General features: G+C 41.3%; 1 protein-coding gene across 1 annotated transcript; it reads left to right on the top strand.

The window, feature by feature from the left end:
- Positions 1-5: 5 nt before the first annotated feature.
- Positions 6-17430, top strand: chgb (chromogranin B). Its single transcript, XM_071478776.1, has 7 exons — positions 6-12030; positions 12182-12228; positions 12366-12456; positions 12899-14258; positions 14470-14569; positions 14708-14818; positions 17004-17430. Exons 1-7 carry the CDS (start codon positions 11985-11987, stop codon positions 17082-17084), a joined length of 1836 nt encoding a protein of 611 aa, XP_071334877.1. The 5' UTR covers positions 6-11984; the 3' UTR covers positions 17085-17430.
- Positions 17431-17478: the final 48 nt, after the last annotated feature.

Raw genomic sequence — 17478 nt, forward strand, 5'->3', positions numbered from 1 at the left:
ACCCCCTCCGTCTGGCAAAAAAAAAAAAAAAAAAAAAAAAAAGGAAACACAAATGACAGAGGAAGATTGGGGCTGTGATTTTGTGATTTCAGCTGCATTTACTGATGAAATGATCACTGAGCGACAGGTAAGAGAGACAGAGTATTTTTCCCTTTTTTGAAACTTGTTTTGAAGTCTTTTGCCTTCACTGCAGCCATAGAGAGAGACAGAAGTGAAAACTGGAGAGACAGAAGAAGACTGGGAGCCAAGGGCCACTGGCCCCGCACGAACACGGGCCACAGGGCGAAAACCAAGCTGCTACGACCTCAGGTCGAACCAATGAGCTATGCACCGTGCCTGAAGTGGATTATATTTATTGTTTTCTCTCTAACACAGCTCACAGCCGGCGTCTGGGATCCACAATACTTCAGCTTCCAACTCCAGACAGTAACAGACTTTTATTAGAGGCAGGTCTTCATGTCCAACCCCCTGAGTTTCATATGTAGAATTGCTCATAGCGGTTTGCACGGAGCCCCGTCACCGATGACCTCAGTGTCCAGCGTAGGACAAAGTTTATGTCACTAATCATTTACAAATCTATGTTAATTATTACTTAGTGTATTTAACAAAGTGGGATTCTCACTCAATTTACCTGAGGCACAATCTCATTTCTATATTTATATGAAGATGATTTTATATTCACTGATATATTGTCAAAGGGGAACTGATTCATTTAACACTCTTAAAGTGCCAGGGGGAGATTGTATTACTGATATAATGATTGTTGGATGGGTGGATTGTAGAAAGGTGGGTGGCTGGGTTGATATTTTTCTGAATGGGTTGAAAAAAGTGTTACATGCAGGAACAGGCTGGTTACTTATTTAATTTACTCAATTCATGCTGAGGAACAAAACTAAACTTAATCAAGTGCTTGGAAAGAACGCCGACAGCTCCTGCTTGATGGTTTGTTTCACATTTACCTCAAACTGTCACAATCAGCTGATGGGACAAATTGGGAAGATAGTCAGATAAAGAGATTTAGGCCTTCAAAGAGAAGACACTTCCCTCACTTAGAGGGGGAGGAGAATCTGAAGAGTTGATAGGATCTCGCTGTGTGATGCTGTTAAATGTGTCAAGGCAGGTGCAGCAGAGCATCTTGGGAAATTCATCGTGTAAAAACACACTGCAGTTTTATTCTATAACACTGAGAGGACAGCAGCAGGGTCATCGCTTGTCTTTGGGTTTCTGAGTGGTGTTTAGTGTCATGTCGTAGTAACCCAGGGTCACTCGCCCCCTCCAAGGCTCATGTCTGCAAAATCCACCATGCACAATATCTCCTCTATCCTCGCTGAGACAAAATAATGACACAAGTAGAGACAGTATCACGGGGTAAAACCAAGTCAAACTGACACACCACTTATCTGCCACAAAGTAGAGAGGAACTGATTAAAACGGGGCAAGGAGGGACGATCAACAGCAGCACAGGGAGGCACTTTAAACTTTGAAATATTCTTTGTTTTTGTAATAATGTTACTGCGCTGGTTTAAGTGGAGATTCAGCACTTAAGGAGTCATTTATTTCCTAAAGGACACCGTTTTCAGAACAACAAACTTTAATGTCATTGCCCGCGATCTAGCACATCATTAACTCCCTGTGACAATTTTATAGATAATGTTGCTTTATCATTTTATGACTTATTACCAGACAGCTTAATCTTTCATGTTCTGAGATTAGAGCCGCAAATCAGCCAATTAGTGGGCAAAAAGTGGTATTCTGGTTTGAGTTTTTACTCAGCTTTCGGCTCATTAAAACACAGAAGTGTACTCCTTAATTAGTTATGTTCTGTGTGTTTGGGGGGGAATCATCTATTAGGTAATTGCTCCTGCTCATCCACACTGTACATGGAAAAAGAAAATACTGCCGCAAGGGACACAGTGCTTATAAAACATACTGTGTCCCTGTTTCTTCCCAGTGATTCCCCCCTCCTCAGGAAATGTCACACATCAACAGCAGCACTGCACCAAACAAACAGGCATCATCCTGTGCAGCGTGATGTTTCATTATTTAGAATATGACAGCTGTGGTGGTGCAGCCACTTCACATTTGCACTTCAGTTAACAGCAGTGTGACTAAGATTCATGTTTCAAAGGTGCAAGTAAATTTTACACAATGGCACGGGCTAACTCTGACCCATTCTGACAGGAGAAGGTTGGATGCAGAGATGTAAACACAGGGGTTAAAAGCGGCAGAGAACATTCAGTCAGCAGATGTCACAGCACATGAAGTATTTGTTCATGCCATTGTCTCACAGTGGCGCCTGAGGGGACAAGTAGGATCTTCTTGGAAGCTCTTTGTGACAACACATGGCAACAGTGGCTGCAACATGCACTGTAGCCTATGAGCCTATGTGTCTTTTCATTCTTGTGTGACAGCGCAGAATGTTTCAAAGCTCGCTGAAAGCATAGAATTAATTACTTCCAGTGAAGGGGTGAGTCAAATATTAAAATACATTTATGGCTCTGAGAAACAGGTTTTTTAGCGAGCGTGTTCATGCCTATCATACTTGGTAGGGACCGTTATCTTATCACAGTGTTATCTAATCAAAGACATTGTGTTATTTTAGAGCCATGCTATCACTTCTCATGGCTCTGTGTATGAGTGATAGTGAGTGAAGGGACATCCATGTCCTCCTTCAGACAGACCAGTAAAGATTGACTACGTCTGAAGAGAATCTGCAAGTTTTACATCAAACATGCATGTGTCTCCCGCCCCAACTCCTCCAGCAGAATAAGATCAGATTAGAGGCTGAATGGCTAATACTCGTGGCCAACAGAGAGCCCAGACCTTTTCAAAGCAAACAAGTGCCAGCACCAATCCATTCAAAAGTGAGTCAGGGTGAGGAAAAAAAACACATCTTTGTTCCCAAACTGCCATTGATCTTGACACCGGTTTGAGTGTCCTTGCAGGGAGGCAGACAGTGCTATTGATTAAAAAAGAAACTCAACCTCTGTTGATTTTCATTAGAAAAAGCAACATACTCCTTCGAATGAAATAGAAGAATAGAATTTTAAAAGTATTTCAGCCTATTTTCTATGATAATATTTTTCCTGATTTTAGTTATTTATTTAAATATTAGTGCTTTCCTTTTTCATAAGTTTTGTATCCATTTTGTGCCTTCGTATCCAAGTGAGAAGCACTTTGTGAAAGGTGATACATACATGTATAAGTGACATTCAAATAATGTCACAAAGAAGTTACCTTTAAGGTTTGGTCTGAGGTCAGTAAAAAAAAAAAAGCTTTACACTTAGTGACAACCTTTAAACCCTTGACCCTGAGGGAGAATTTAGACAAAATAATCAAATTCCCTCCTGTTGCTGTCTGAGTCCTGACTCCGTACCACTTGATGTTCTCACCCTTGTGAAGAATGTTTAACATCAGTGTCAATTAAACCAGAGAGCTGAAGGTCATGGCAGGAACGATGCTTCAAGGCAGCATCAATAATCTTTAATATCACATCAATATGAGAGACTTAGATTATTATGATATTATATCAACATGTCTGTTGTATCCTAGGGAGCAATGATGAAGCTATAAATCATTCTTCCTTTGCAACCAAACTATATACGTGTTTTCATGTTTTATTCAAAAAATGACTTGCAATAAAAAAAAAACAAAAAACATCATTTATAATATACATTCAAATGTTTTACAATCCTACTTGTCAGCCTAAGAAGATAAAGTTGTTCTTGCAGGTATTCCGTAAGTTAATTGCAGTCTTAATTATGCACAAAATATTCCCCTGTGTGGAAATGGAGGGCCAAACAAACCTAAACCACTGAAATGATTACCTGTAAATTGCAGTTCTCCAGCAGACTGTGTCTTGGTTGCCTTTACTCACCAGCAATTAGTGGGGAAAATCAATGACATGGAAAGCCTGTGGTAATTTTGTGATTTAAGGGAGCTCTTTAAAAAGAGTGTCTCAAACTAAAATAGACCCTGGCCCTGTCTGTGCAGTCAGGAACCAGCCACAGAAACGTGCATTTTGATTTATTGAAAAGCGAACTGGTTTTTCAGTATAGTTTGATTTTTTTAATGTAATTTCTGCTTTTGTTTACTGTGACTATGAAGAACAAACAGACTAAGAAACTGAAGTCTTCTCTCTAGTGAGCTCTTTCATGTGACACATTGAAGTCATATCGTCACAGTGCTGCTAAGACAGCTGCAGCAACAAAAAGTAGACTGAGGCAGTGAAGGAAGGAAGCAAGACTTGAATGTTCCTTTAAATGTTTCTTGCAGTCAAGAAAGTGTTCTCTCAGAGGATCCGTCCTTAGCTCTGTGGTTTGAGGTGATTTATCGAGGTGCAAATGAGTTGCCGTGCAATCTACAATCAATATGCAAATCAGCAAGAACACGCGACCACACAATACAGTTGAACAGAAAATGATCAGGGTTTTATAATTCCCTCTTTCAGCTTGGCCTCACACGTTAATAAACTGTTTGATGGCCCCTGTGGAAAGTTGATATTGATCTCTTCGTAATTGTGCATCTGCCCAGCTGATTGAGTTGTGTAATAGGGCTAGTTGCATTAACACATCAAAATCAATACCCATGATGAAGACCCAGGAGAGGAAAGCATATGCAGCAACACTAGGCCATTAAATTTTCATTCCCTGCAGAGGTTGTGGTACAAAAGGTCTGTAAACATCCTCAGATGTGTGGCAGCCAATCTTTTGTTATGTTTAGGGTGATTAAATATGAATGATGAGCTGAAACAGCAGCAACATTTTGGATTAGAGAAGCTTTGCATCTAAAAATCATTACCATGAAAATGAGATTTATACTATACTACTAAACTAGTTTTAAATATTTTAGTAGTAATTAAACATTACGTCTCCCAGACTAAGACAAAGTTACAGAGCCTTATTTAAAAAGGATTGTCACTGACACATCAAAACTAAGGCCCTAAAAATGTATTCCCTCAATTAGCTCCCTAATACTATTAGTTATGTCTTACATAAACACAATTCTCTGCCCCAATTTTAAAAGTTGTAGTTGTTTTTCACATCAAGAGATTTTTGTGTTTTTGTCTTTATCTTTTATGCTCGTTCAGAGTGGGTGGGGCTCAGTTGGGGAAAGGTGAAGTACAGTGCAGTATAGTGGCAGTAAAAAATGTGTGACCCTTTGGATCAACCTGGCTTTCTGCATTAATTGGTCATAAAATGTGATCTGATGTTCATCTAAGTCACAAGTGGAGACAAACAGTGTCCCTAAGCTCACACAAACAATTATAATTGTGTGCCTTTATTGAACAGCCATTAGAAATTCACAGTGCTGGAGGACCATTGGTTGAACCTGCTTCGGCTCTCCTCCCTCTGGCCTCAAACAAGCTCTTCCAGTAGCTGCTGATCAGAGCTGCACAGTGTTCAGCAGGAACTTGGGACCAGTCTTCTACAGAACTGCTTCAGCTCAACCATATTCTTAGGATGTCTGGTGTGAGCAGCTTTCTGCCATCGTTCCACAGCATCTCTACTGGATTAAGGTCTGGGCTCTGACTGGGCCACTCCAAACGCCCACCAGCATTCTCCATCCTCAGTGGCTCAAAGGAAATGTGCCAGGTCCAACAAATGCAAAAAGTCACTTACAAAACCTATCCAAAAACCAGGCAGGAACAGAAACCAGAAAATCCAAAACACAGAGCACAAGACACTGCGGAAACACCACAGGGACAAAACAGAAGCAAAACAGACGAATGGAAGAAAGAGACTTAAATACACAAGAGAGGCAAGGGTAATTGAACTCAGGCGAAACACATTTGGGCAGGGCAAACAATCACTAAGGAGGGAAACAGGACAAAGACAGGCAGTAAAGCAATTGTGGACACACAAGGAAAGCTTTTTCAAAAATAATAGAGAAGTAATAACAAAGAGTCCAAAAGACATTCTACAACACAAATGTAATACAGACCAAGACAGCTGTGAATTTAACATCCCAGAAGGTGTTCACCATTAATAATTTCATTAACTGGAAAACCTTGTTCGTCATCTAAAAACTAGAATGTTCCAGCAACAATAATTTTTACATTGGAAGAACAAAAAAAAGACATTTGCAAGAGCTGGACACAAATGCCATTCACATAGGGAATGTTAACTAGACACTATCTGGACCTCCATAACAGTAACCCTTCCACATTACAGGCTTTTGGCATGGACGACGTCCCGTCTTCCATGTGAAAAGGTGACAGACAAAGGAAACTTGACCAATAGGATGTCTTTTGTGTTGGCAAATTACAGGCTACCAAACACAGAGGCCTAAATGAGAACCTAGATTTTTACTAATTTTTCCTGCCTTGGTTCACATCAGTGTTTCTTATAAGTCTATGTAAATGTAACCTACACCTGCAATCTTATTTCATTGATTGGGCTCTTGGTTTGATAACTCCCAACTCTTAGCTTTTATTGATGCCATTAACCAAGCGGTTCACGCACTTCTTTCACCCTACACTGTGAATGCTTTAATGATGTGCTCAGTATAGACAAGATCAATACACAGATGTCTGTGTCATTACTTAAAATAGATTGTGTTCGTTTATAATTACAACTTAAATGAGGATCTAACTATATTAGAAGACAAATTTTAACATAAGCACAGATTATTCCAAAGGGTTCACGGAGTAACTACAAATATTTAGGATGTAAACCCTGCTTTCAGGGGATTTAATAGAGGGCGAAATCTCAAAATGCAGAAAAACAGGGATTTATGCTGTTTCACTGCACAATTAATAAGCCTTTATAAGAATAAAATGTGCAGCAGGATGTCTTCAAGAATCTACACTCATAGCGAGAGAAGAAATTTGCCGGTCTGAGTGGACAGTAAATCACCTCTACCTCAATTACAAGTTTGATTTGAGTTACTTCAAAACATTTTCTGCTTGTATTGAAAAACCTTTAGCGTATAGTTATGGTACTATACTAAAGGGGCTTCATTGCAGCTTGTTGCATGCAAAGCAAGGATATTACCACAACAGAGAAAGCTCCCATAAATAATAGCTGAAACAGAAGTGAAAACAGTTTCACTTCTCAGTTGGAGTTGGACAATCATTCTTTAAGAAAAAGGAGAATTTCCCAGTAACTAAGCGGCTCTCAGCTAAAATAATTTATAACTTCACATTGTAGATGTATAATGTTGTAAAACAGCCTGAATTGAAGACAACACTTTCATGAATATCTGAACAAATGAATAAAGTAAATCTTGATAGGATCTTAAATTGCAAATAGATAAATAAATAAATAACAAAACACAGAATTACAACTATGCTTCACAGAGATTGATAAAGGTGTTAAATCATAGCTCTTTGAATATTTGTTATGAGCCATAATCGATTGATCTACACTGTGTATTAAACTCTTCCCGGGGTGCTTGACCTATTTTTGCTCACTGAGCTGAGAAGTGTTGACATTGCGTCATCCATAACCCTGTGACTTTCATTACCACTTTCCAGTAAACCGCTAACCACATTAAAAATCAGCTGGTCCTGCAGTACACGAAGTGCTGCTGGTGCTACATCCTTGAGCAAGCGTTCTGGTTGGATGTATGGGTTTTGACACCCTCCATGACTCAGACATGGGCTGTCAAAATGTCAGGCAGTGTAATGATATCGTCTGGAATCGATTCTATTCTGGATGTGGAGCCATCACAGAAGAAAGGGCAACTGAGTATGCAGCCAAAAATGATCATAATCATGACCTTTGGCTCTGACCAAGACACGCATCTCATTTTACCCTCTGTGTCATCTTTTACTGGAAATATGTCATTCATTCCAACTGCACTGTTGCCACACCCCTAAGAGGTGCTGTTTGGAAATAGCTAACAGTGCAGGAAGTAACCACACACACACCCTCCTCTGCAGCTGGTGTAACTGGCTTAATGGCCATTATTCTTCTGAGAACAATATACCTTTACAGTTGTCACAGTATTCATAAAAACGTTCATAATTTATTCACATTTATCCCTCCTCAGCTGTACTCATCATCCTTTTCTCCCCATAGACCTCATTAGGATCTTCACCATTCCTCATATTACTGAAATAAAACAATTTTACTAAAACAAAGCCAGGAATCATTAAAAAATACTCATGGGTGATGGCAGAAGAACTCAAGCGTACAGTTGGACTTTCAGTTTTATGTTCCATGGGTCACCTCAGGCTTCAGGTATTCAATTGTGGAGTTGAATCCTATTTTATTTCGAAGTGGTAGGAGCTAAAAGATTCATAAAGGAACTCTTAAGCATTGCATATTATAATTACCCTTCACCTGTGTGATAGGTAATCAGGACAATTCAAATCCTGTATCACACAATAAACCAGAGCTGAATCCTCTTTACAGGCCTTTTCAGTCTTTCACAGGCCTTTTGGGTCCTATTGAGTGCTGTATTGAGAAAGAACCCTGCTGCTATAATAGTGATGCTAATGGCACTACAGTTGGGATGCAGAGTCTGGCAGCACAGATTATGTAAAAGATACCAATACAAGCCCACTGTCATCCTGTTTGATGAGTTAATAAGCAACTTACCAGCTTTGTAATGACACCTGCATTATACATCTGTAGCCACACTTCATATCATGTTCTTTGCAGCCAATCCTCCTTTATTTCCCACCATTACTTCAGCATATAACCAGCTGGGTTGCCTATAAGTCTTCCTCAGTGTTTACTAGGTGGCCAACAGCTATGAATAGCAAGAGAGGGGAAACTGCCCCAGGGCCCAGGAGCTCCAAGTTATGCATCAGCTACTTTTCTTTTGGCATTTTTGCCTTTATTTTTTATGTTTACTCTTTGACAGAGACTGGAAAGGCAGGCAGAGAGAGTGGGTGTGACATGCAGCAAAGGGTGTGGGCTGGATTTAAAACCCAAGCCACTGCAGTCAGGACTCAGGCTTGACACACCAGCTACTGGAGCATCCCTGCTTTCCTTACTCTAATCAAACATTTCTTTGGGAATATGCTGCACTAAAGCATAGTGACATCTGACATGATACTATGATACTAGACCCAGTGAGTCTTGCTTCATAAGAATCTGCTAGCAGCACTGTGGGACTGTACTTTAGTACAACTGTGATTTGAGCTAAATGCTAATGTCAGAATCCTAACTTGTTCACAGTGGTAGTGCTGAGCATCCTGAGCTTATGTTTATGGTAATGTTTACCATGTTCAATATCTTAGTTGGTTAATTAGACAGAGTTTTTTAGTCATTAAAAGTCTGTGTTAATACTTTTTGGTAAATGTGCTGTCAGTTTTGTTAGAAAACTAATTCACATCATATTTCAAGTTAGACATGGACAGATGTTTGCTAATTAGTGAGAACTTTGCTTTCGCTGTAGCATCAGATTGTGCTAAAAGACCAAGAATGGGTGGCTGCTCAAAAGAAAAATACAAAATTTCAGACAATCATTATACATTAACCACACAGACATTAGCAAAGATAAATGCATTTGACCACAGATGACCATAGAATTACTCTCCTTTGTTTTCAGAATATCATCAAAGTCTCTCAGGAGTTTTGGGCCAAATATAAAGCTCGTCCCCACCACAGATCAAAGCCCAGCCAAGGCTTTCATCCTGCGCGCTGCATTGTGCTCATCGTGAGCCTTTTTGTTCATGCATGTAAATGGTCGTGATGAAAGGGGTGGCGTTGTTGCAGACAGAGACTGATCTGAGTCATGCTCTCATAGCCTGTCTGCACACACAGAGAGCTTCCCCTCTCAAATCCTCCTTCCGCTGCCTGTAAGCTCCTATGTCTTCATGGCTCACTAAAATATTAATCAGACCTGGAGCAATAACAGTAAAGGCCACAAAAACACATACAAAGCATCACATGTGAGTGCACACACATTCACGCACACATAGACACACATTGTTCAGAGCAGGGAACGTATATTAATTTAATGGTTCAGTGCCTTTGATATCCAGTGGCTGGATGGCTCACAGTGGAGTAGTGAGCCTCAGTCACAGACATGACTTCCTCCCCTCGGAATGTGGTGGAAACTGCAGAGCACTGCTACCTCACTGCTGCTGCTGCTGCTGCTGCTGCTGACGATGATGATGATGATGATGATGATGCTGCTGCTCACTGTACAAAATGCAGGAGAAATTGAAAGTTGTCCTACTATCATTCACACAAAAGACTAGGTTCACTGGCTGCTTTGGGTCAGCGCATATTGCTTGGATGTACAACTTTCTGTCTGACATTATTGTTTTATGTTCTGACCAGTAATTATTTCAGTTGCCACAGTGGAGGCTGTCTGCAGCAACAAAGATAGATGCTGTAACCAGTCATGTAGGCATGAGAGGCACAGGCAAGAGAGCAGATTCATGCAGCAGGATATTCGCATTTCGCTTGCAGCTGTTGCAGTTTCTGGGCTTATAGCTTCCAAGACATGATTGGGTTTGAATGCACTTTGCCATATATTAAGGTCAGTGCTTGTTGTGTAAACGTCCCATGTAAAAATGCATTTTTTAACATTCACAGAGGACCACATGTAGATGCGACTGTGAGTTATTTCACATTTATAGTAGGCTGTCCCATTCTTATAAGTCTTGTTTCTCTTGTGTCTGAAGAGTATAGGCACTGGGTAAGAGCAAATTGCTGTACAAGGAGGCCAGAAAAAAATCCTGCAAAGTGCCAAAAAGAAGATGCCAGTAGTTGTCAGTTTGAATGTTCTGAGCCACGCTGAGCTGAGCCTACTACATTTGAGCTCTGTCGCTGCACATGTCAGCTCATCCCAATCCCGGGTTTGCAGCAGTCACTGATTCAGATACTGTGGAAAGTCGGGAATCAAAAGAAGTTTGGAGTGAAGATTATATCACTGTCCTTTCACACATGCAAACATACATTTTTTATGTTTCTCTGCAGCTGTGTTTTTAAGGAATTGCCAAATACACAATCCTGATCCGAGCAGCGCTGTATCTGCAGCCAGTAATATCACCGCTCCACTGAATCAAACTGGACAAAAGCAGCAGAAAGATACTCTCCTAATACATCCATGTCACTTAAGCGTTAACCACAACAGCTATCGATCCAAGTCTCCATTAACTAGTTTTCCACTCCTGGTGCTGAAGCTCACCAGTTCCCATGGGAAACTGGATGGGATGTGCTAAAGGCTGAATGAATTACTGAGGAGTCACTTGGGCTAAATTCTGACTCTGAGGGTTGGTCAGACTCCTTGGCTGTCTATTTTTTACTGTGTTTAATTTATGGCACATTAGTCTACATTTAATCATTTAAAGCCAACATTAAATGGAGGGCAACATCGCAGTTGAGAATAAGGAGGTATTACATAATTTCTGCAGGAGACTGTGGTGAGCCTGCTCTGAAACACAAAGACAACAATTTAACCACGGGCCACAACATCATGAATATGTCTGCAAATGAATGCAGTCCAACAGCAGCAACCTGCAGTGAAGAGGGGAAGTTCAGCATAAACAGAGGCTGAGCTGGACCAGCTTCTGACATGAAGAAACAACATCATCAATCACCACAAACTCGTGTTGCAGGACTCTAGTGTTAGATTGCATAAGAGTGCAGGAATCTTCGTGCTGTCGTGTCCACCCCTGTGCGGGTCTGCCCTCCGGCAACTCCTGGCATTAAAAACAAACACACGCCACACGAACTCTAATTCCGGCGTCTGCTTAACCCGTTTAAACTCTCACCTGAATGAACCGTGGCACTAACTTGATTACCAATCAGCTTTCCGCGAAATGCTTTGTGCGTGCATCAAATTTCACTCAGGTCACTCTCCTTTGCGGGTCTAATGAGTCATGACACTAAGGGAGCCTGAAGCGGTCCTCCCACGCTCCTCCAGCCCACTCCTCTCCTTATTTGAGGCGCTCCTCTGCCCCAGCCTTCAGAGCAGCAAGCGCCCAGTCAGCGCAGCCCTCTCCTGGCACCGCGGAGGGACGGGACGGGAGTTGGTGCTTTTCCACACTTTGTTGGATTGACCCTCATCGCGCAAAGATGAGACTTGTTTTAGCAGTAGCTGCGGTCGCGGCTCTGCTCTCAGGTAGGTGGAAGAGCGCCGGCAGTTCAGGACCATGGACAGAGGCAGCGACGACTCCTCCGCTTTAATGCATGAAAAAAAAAAAAAAAACTGTTTCTGTTCGCAATTTTACATTTAACTTTAACACTTTTTTTTTTTTTTTTCTCTAATGCAGAAAATCTAGCGCTTCCAGTGGGAAAAGAAGGGCAGAGAGAAGACGTGGTATGCTTTTCTAATACAATCTAATAATTATAATAATAGCAAGAACTATCTACGCAAAAAATAAAATAAAATAAAATAAGATAAGGAAGCCTGGATAAGGGCATAGAGCTACATATATTGTTTTGTGATTTTTGCAGATAACACGATGCTTGGTTGAAGTCCTGTCCAAAGCTCTCTCCAAACCGGACTCCCAGCTGGATCAGGAATGCAAAGACATTCTCCAATCAGGTTTGCGGTGGACGGGTTACTATTATTTTTCATGCTTATTCAGCGTAGATCACTCAAACAGTCTAATGTGTATGTGGGCTGTAAGCAGGTTTTTTTTTTTAAGGAGATTGCTGCTCTTTGGCTGTTTGGCTGCTGAGAAAATGAGGAGCTGATGGATTCAAACACACAGACACGCTGAATATCTTTCCAACAGCTGGCACCACAAATAGAGTAATTAAGATGGGCATGTTCACAGTTTTCATGCCACTTTTCCATTCAAGAAAATATAGTCAGGAGTCTCTACGTTTTATATTCAACATAAATGTGAAACACGTTATTCACAAAATCAGAATGAATTTGGCCCAGGCTGAAATGAAATGACAAATCCATTATAACTTGTCCCTAAGAGCCATTCTATGTGGAACCTTATACCTCTTTTGATCCTCCTTTTGCTCTGTCATAGGGGTTAAACATGCCCCACTGGACAAGAAGAGTGCGGAGGGGATAGCAACTCATGAAGAGCTGGTCAAAGGTCATCCTGGAGATACTGAGGCAAAGGCAACAGATGTGAAAGACATTGAGGCCCTCCTGAGATCCGTGGAAGAGAAGAGAGAAAACCCAGAGGACGAGCGCAGCCAAGAATCCTGGAGTCTGGGTGACGAGAGGGAGAAGAGACACGAGAACGAAGAGGAAGAAGAGCGGGAGAAGAGGAGCAGCTGGAGGCCTGGAAGATACCACCAGAAAAAACACAAACGGGGTGAAGAAGAGGACGGTGAGCGCAGTCAGGAGAGCTGGGGGCTAGAGGAAAAGAGATCAGATGAAGAGGAAGAAGGTGAAGATAGAGAGAAGAGGAACTGGAGGCCTGGAAGATACTACCAAAGAAAACACAAACGAGATGAGGAAGGTGAAGAGAGGGATGAGCCGGAGGAAGAACGTAGCCAAGAGTCCTGGGATGTAGACAAAAGGCATGCCAATGAGGATGAGGAGGAGAGATACAAGCGCATATGGAAACCCACACACCGCTACCACCACAAGAAAAAGCTCCACAAACGTGGTGATGAGAGATCCGGGGAGGAGGAAGATGAGGATCGCAGCCAGGAATCTTGGGGTCTTGACGATGAGAGAGACAAGAGGGACTGGAGACCAGGAAGGTACCACCAGAGGAGACATAAGCGTGATGAAGAGCTCTCCGAAGAAGGCAGGGAGGAGCCCGATGAAGAACGCAGCCAGGAGTATTGGGATTTTGATACTGGAAGAGAAAAGAGAAACTGGAGGCCAGGCAGGCACCACCAGACAAGACACAAGCGCGATGAGGAGCTCTCAGAGGAAGGCAGGGAGGAACCTGATGAAGAACGGAGCCAGGAGTCCTGGGACTTTGACAGTGGAAGAGAAAAGAGGGACTGGAGGCCTGGCAGGTACCACCAGAGGAGACACAAGCGTGACGAGGAGCTCTCAGAGGAAGGCAGGGAAGAGCCGGATGAAGAACGGAGCCAGGAGTCCTGGGACTTTGACAGTGGAAGAGAAAAGAGGGACTGGAGGCCTGGCAGGTACCACCAGAGGAGACACAAGCGTGACGAGGAGCTCTCAGAGGAAAAGCAAGATGAAGCAGATGGGGAACGCAGTCAGGAGTACTGGGGCTTTGACAAAAGACATGGAAAAGAAGAAGGAGAAATAGAAAAGCGTATATGGAAACCAACACACCGATACCACCATAAAAAGAAATTTCACAAGCGTGGTGGAGGCTCATCAGAAGAAGAGGAAGAGCAGAGGGGTGATTCAGAGGAATATGAGGAGGCTGCAAAGGACAGGGACGAAGCTCTGAGGTACTTTCATCACATCCAACAATTTCTACTATCAGATTGTGCATGCTTGTATTTTGTAGCCCGGAGCAAAGAACATTACAGAGTACCAGGCAAATCAATGGGGATGAAAAAAACATTTTGCACAGCAAAATGAACAAATCCCTTAAGCTGGGTTTATGTGCAGACGTGAAAAATGCTGGTAGCACAGCATCTAATTGTGGCTGTTTTTCAGGTATCTGGCAGAGAAGCGCAATCCCTGGATTTTCAGAGGCTACTACCATCCTGCCTGGTTTAAAAGGGATTCAGGTGAACACACTGCAACCCCAGATAAGGTGGGCATGATGAGATCAATTCATTTATCACCTGTACATACGAAAAAGAAACAATATAAGTGGTAATTCTTTGCATCGTTACGCTGTCTTACACTGTTCAGTTCAGACATGTTTTGGTTCTGCCCTTAATGTGTTCAGATGAATGAACTGGCCAAGTTGCTGAGCTACAAGATAAACCAGCTGTCCAACCATCCTGATCAAGACGAGGCAAAGAGAAGCACGCACCAGAGAACACTCACCCCGCAGGAGGTAAAAACTGCACTCACTCCAACTGCAGAAGAAATGGCCTTTATGACTGATCTGAGGATGCATTTGCTGTCATGTTCTCTAACAAGACTAATGAACCGAAGTCTAGAAAATATATTATATTATCTACAGTACAGACTGTAATTTACTGCGCAACACAGAATCTCACATGTCTGATACTAGTTCTGATGAATAGTATTATGTAGCAGCCAGGATTCAGGCAAAAGATGGTAATTTAAAAAATACATGCAAATCTTAAAAAGTACAGTTTAAGTCAGACCCAGATACTTGAGAATAGATACATTTGCATGTTTCATACTTTATTTCGACGGTGATTCATAATAATCATTTACTCTGCGGCCGTTTCCGTAAACACAACATTTCCACCATGCCTTCAGTTGACCTAGTAAATCCATGAAGCACATATCTCCACCACAGTGTTTCACTGGGGGAGAAAGCAGCCATGCTCATTATGGAAATCTCCAGTCTACACGGGGATGTCAGGGTTTAGCCTTCAGAACCACAGAACATCAGTGAATATGCATTTGTGCAAATGCACATCAAGAATTGTCCCTCATGAGCGTGTCCCAAATGCATGAAGGAAGAAATCTAACTAGTATATTCATGGACAGTGACTTGTTCTCTAAGTCGAGTCTACTTACAATCTACCATTGCATTACTCAGATCAGCTCTTCCTCGCAGGACTTGTTTGTCTCCATTTTTCTATTTGCACTTAACAGCATTCATGACTGCTGCAGTAATCAGACTAAGAATCTCATGATTAAAGACTCCCAGAGCAATCTAAGTAATAATACGCCCATTAAAAAGAGAGCTTGGGTGCACAGATACCTCCCTGCCTTGTCACATATAATATTTTGAAGTAGAAAAACAAATCAGGGAGGAGGGGGAGGAGGAAGGAGGAGGAGGCATGGTGATGTATAAGTTCTACAGCACTACAGTTCAAGTAATAAGGGAATGTGCAGTGATAGTTCTTGTTTTAATAAAGAACAAGAACAGGAAACAGATGCAGTTCAATTTTTTGCAACAGTTATTCAAATTGTGACACATCTCCATGCATTTATTTAAAAAAAAAAACAACTCCTAATATTGGCCAGTATTTTAAAAAAAAACAGGATTTCACAATACTGCTGATAATAGCATTGGAACTGCTGCTCATAGTATTTTTTACACCACCGCCCTATAATTTATTTATCGTGACTCATAATCAGGAAAATTACAACATAATTCAATGAAGGAAATGTATGTCAATGTAAAGTAAATGTATCAAGGGTCAGCATCATAACATATGAAAAATCTAATTAATGCATATAAATAATATTGCTAAACACTTAAATTCATTAGAGCTCTTACCTCTGCCGAGGCCAAACAATCCTACATCTGTCAGATCTGCTTCAAATTGTACAACGTCATAGATCTCAACACCATAAACATGGCTGATCTATATTTACACCAAGATCCAAACGTTATTTCCTGAGAAAATGATGAAGGTGTTGAAAAGTGGTGTCTCACAGTGAAGAGAAGTGATGCGAAATTCTGTCCCTTCGCCAAAATTTAACACTTCCTGGAACCATGTCCAATCCTCCACCAAGTTTGGTGCAAATCATTTCAGTGCTTTTTGCATAATCTTGCTGACAAACAAACAATTAAAGCAACAAACAGACACAAATGAAAATAGAATCTCCTTTTCTGAGGTAATCAGCAGTAAAGTCTTAGTTTGTAATTTCCAGAATGTACTCACCAGTAAGACACGCTCCGTTCAGAGGTTTCCATGAATACTGCAGTAACTCAAGCTCGTCCTCAACATCTCCACCCTTCCTTCTCCAAAGGGGAAGTTTGAGGTGCAGAAATCCTAAACTCAAACTGTGCACACAACTTCCTCTGAGTATCCACTTCGTGATAAAAAAACTGTGTTGGCAGCTCTTCTTTAATGATGACTCACAAACCAGAGCATGTCTTTCTGCGTTTTATTGTCACACAAGTAGGCATGCAGCCTCCCAGTCTATATTATAGCGTATAAGGCAAATTTTGAAGCAAGCCTAGGCAAACAAGGGCAATTTATGATTTCATCTAGGTTTCTATTCCAAACATAAAAGACAGACCGTTGTGGTGTTACAACAAAAAAAGATGGTTTTTAGTTGCTGATGTATAAATACTGCATGTTTTACAGGAGAAGGAGCTGGAAAACCTGGCAGCGATGGACATGGAGTTGCAGAAGATCGCTGCCAAGTTGCATGACAACAGCGCATAAGCCATGATGGACAGCATTTCAAGACTATCTATCAGCCATCAGTGGATTAAAGCTGCTGTCTCATCTCTCTCATGTCTGCCAATCTAGTGTGCTTTCAGTGTTTCAAAAAGACAAAAAAATAAGACATGGAGCCTTGCCAAAAACATAAATATCAACTTGTCTATCATTGTATTTGTGATATTTTGATGTTATCAAATTACTCAGCATGGGAATGATTTTAATGTTTATACATATAAAGAGAAAACATTAAAATAATGTATATCTGAGACAGATTATTAAAATAAATGTGTTCTGAAGTTTGTTCAGTCTGCACTCAATAAAAGGAGTTATTCTGGGACCAAACAAATCTCTCAAATTATTTCTTGATGTTAAAAAAACAAAACAGTGTTCACAC

Source organism: Trachinotus anak, unplaced genomic scaffold, assembly GCF_046630095.1.
Source record: "Trachinotus anak isolate AG129_WGS33_773 ecotype Australia unplaced genomic scaffold, CSIRO_AGI_Tana_v1 ptg000005l, whole genome shotgun sequence".
In the NCBI taxonomy this organism is placed as follows: domain Eukaryota; kingdom Metazoa; phylum Chordata; class Actinopteri; order Carangiformes; family Carangidae; genus Trachinotus; species Trachinotus anak.

Excerpts from the sequence above, each read along its gene's own strand:
- chgb (XM_071478776.1), top strand. The coding sequence starts at position 11,985 with ATGAGACTTGTTTTAGCAGTAGCTGCGGTCGCGGCTCTGCTCTCAG. Across the intron at positions 12,031-12,181 it reads GGTCGCGGCTCTGCTCTCAG|AAAATCTAGCGCTTCCAGTG; the intron begins GTAGGTGGAAGA and ends TCTCTAATGCAG. Across the intron at positions 14,570-14,707 it reads ACACTGCAACCCCAGATAAG|ATGAATGAACTGGCCAAGTT; the intron begins GTGGGCATGATG and ends TAATGTGTTCAG.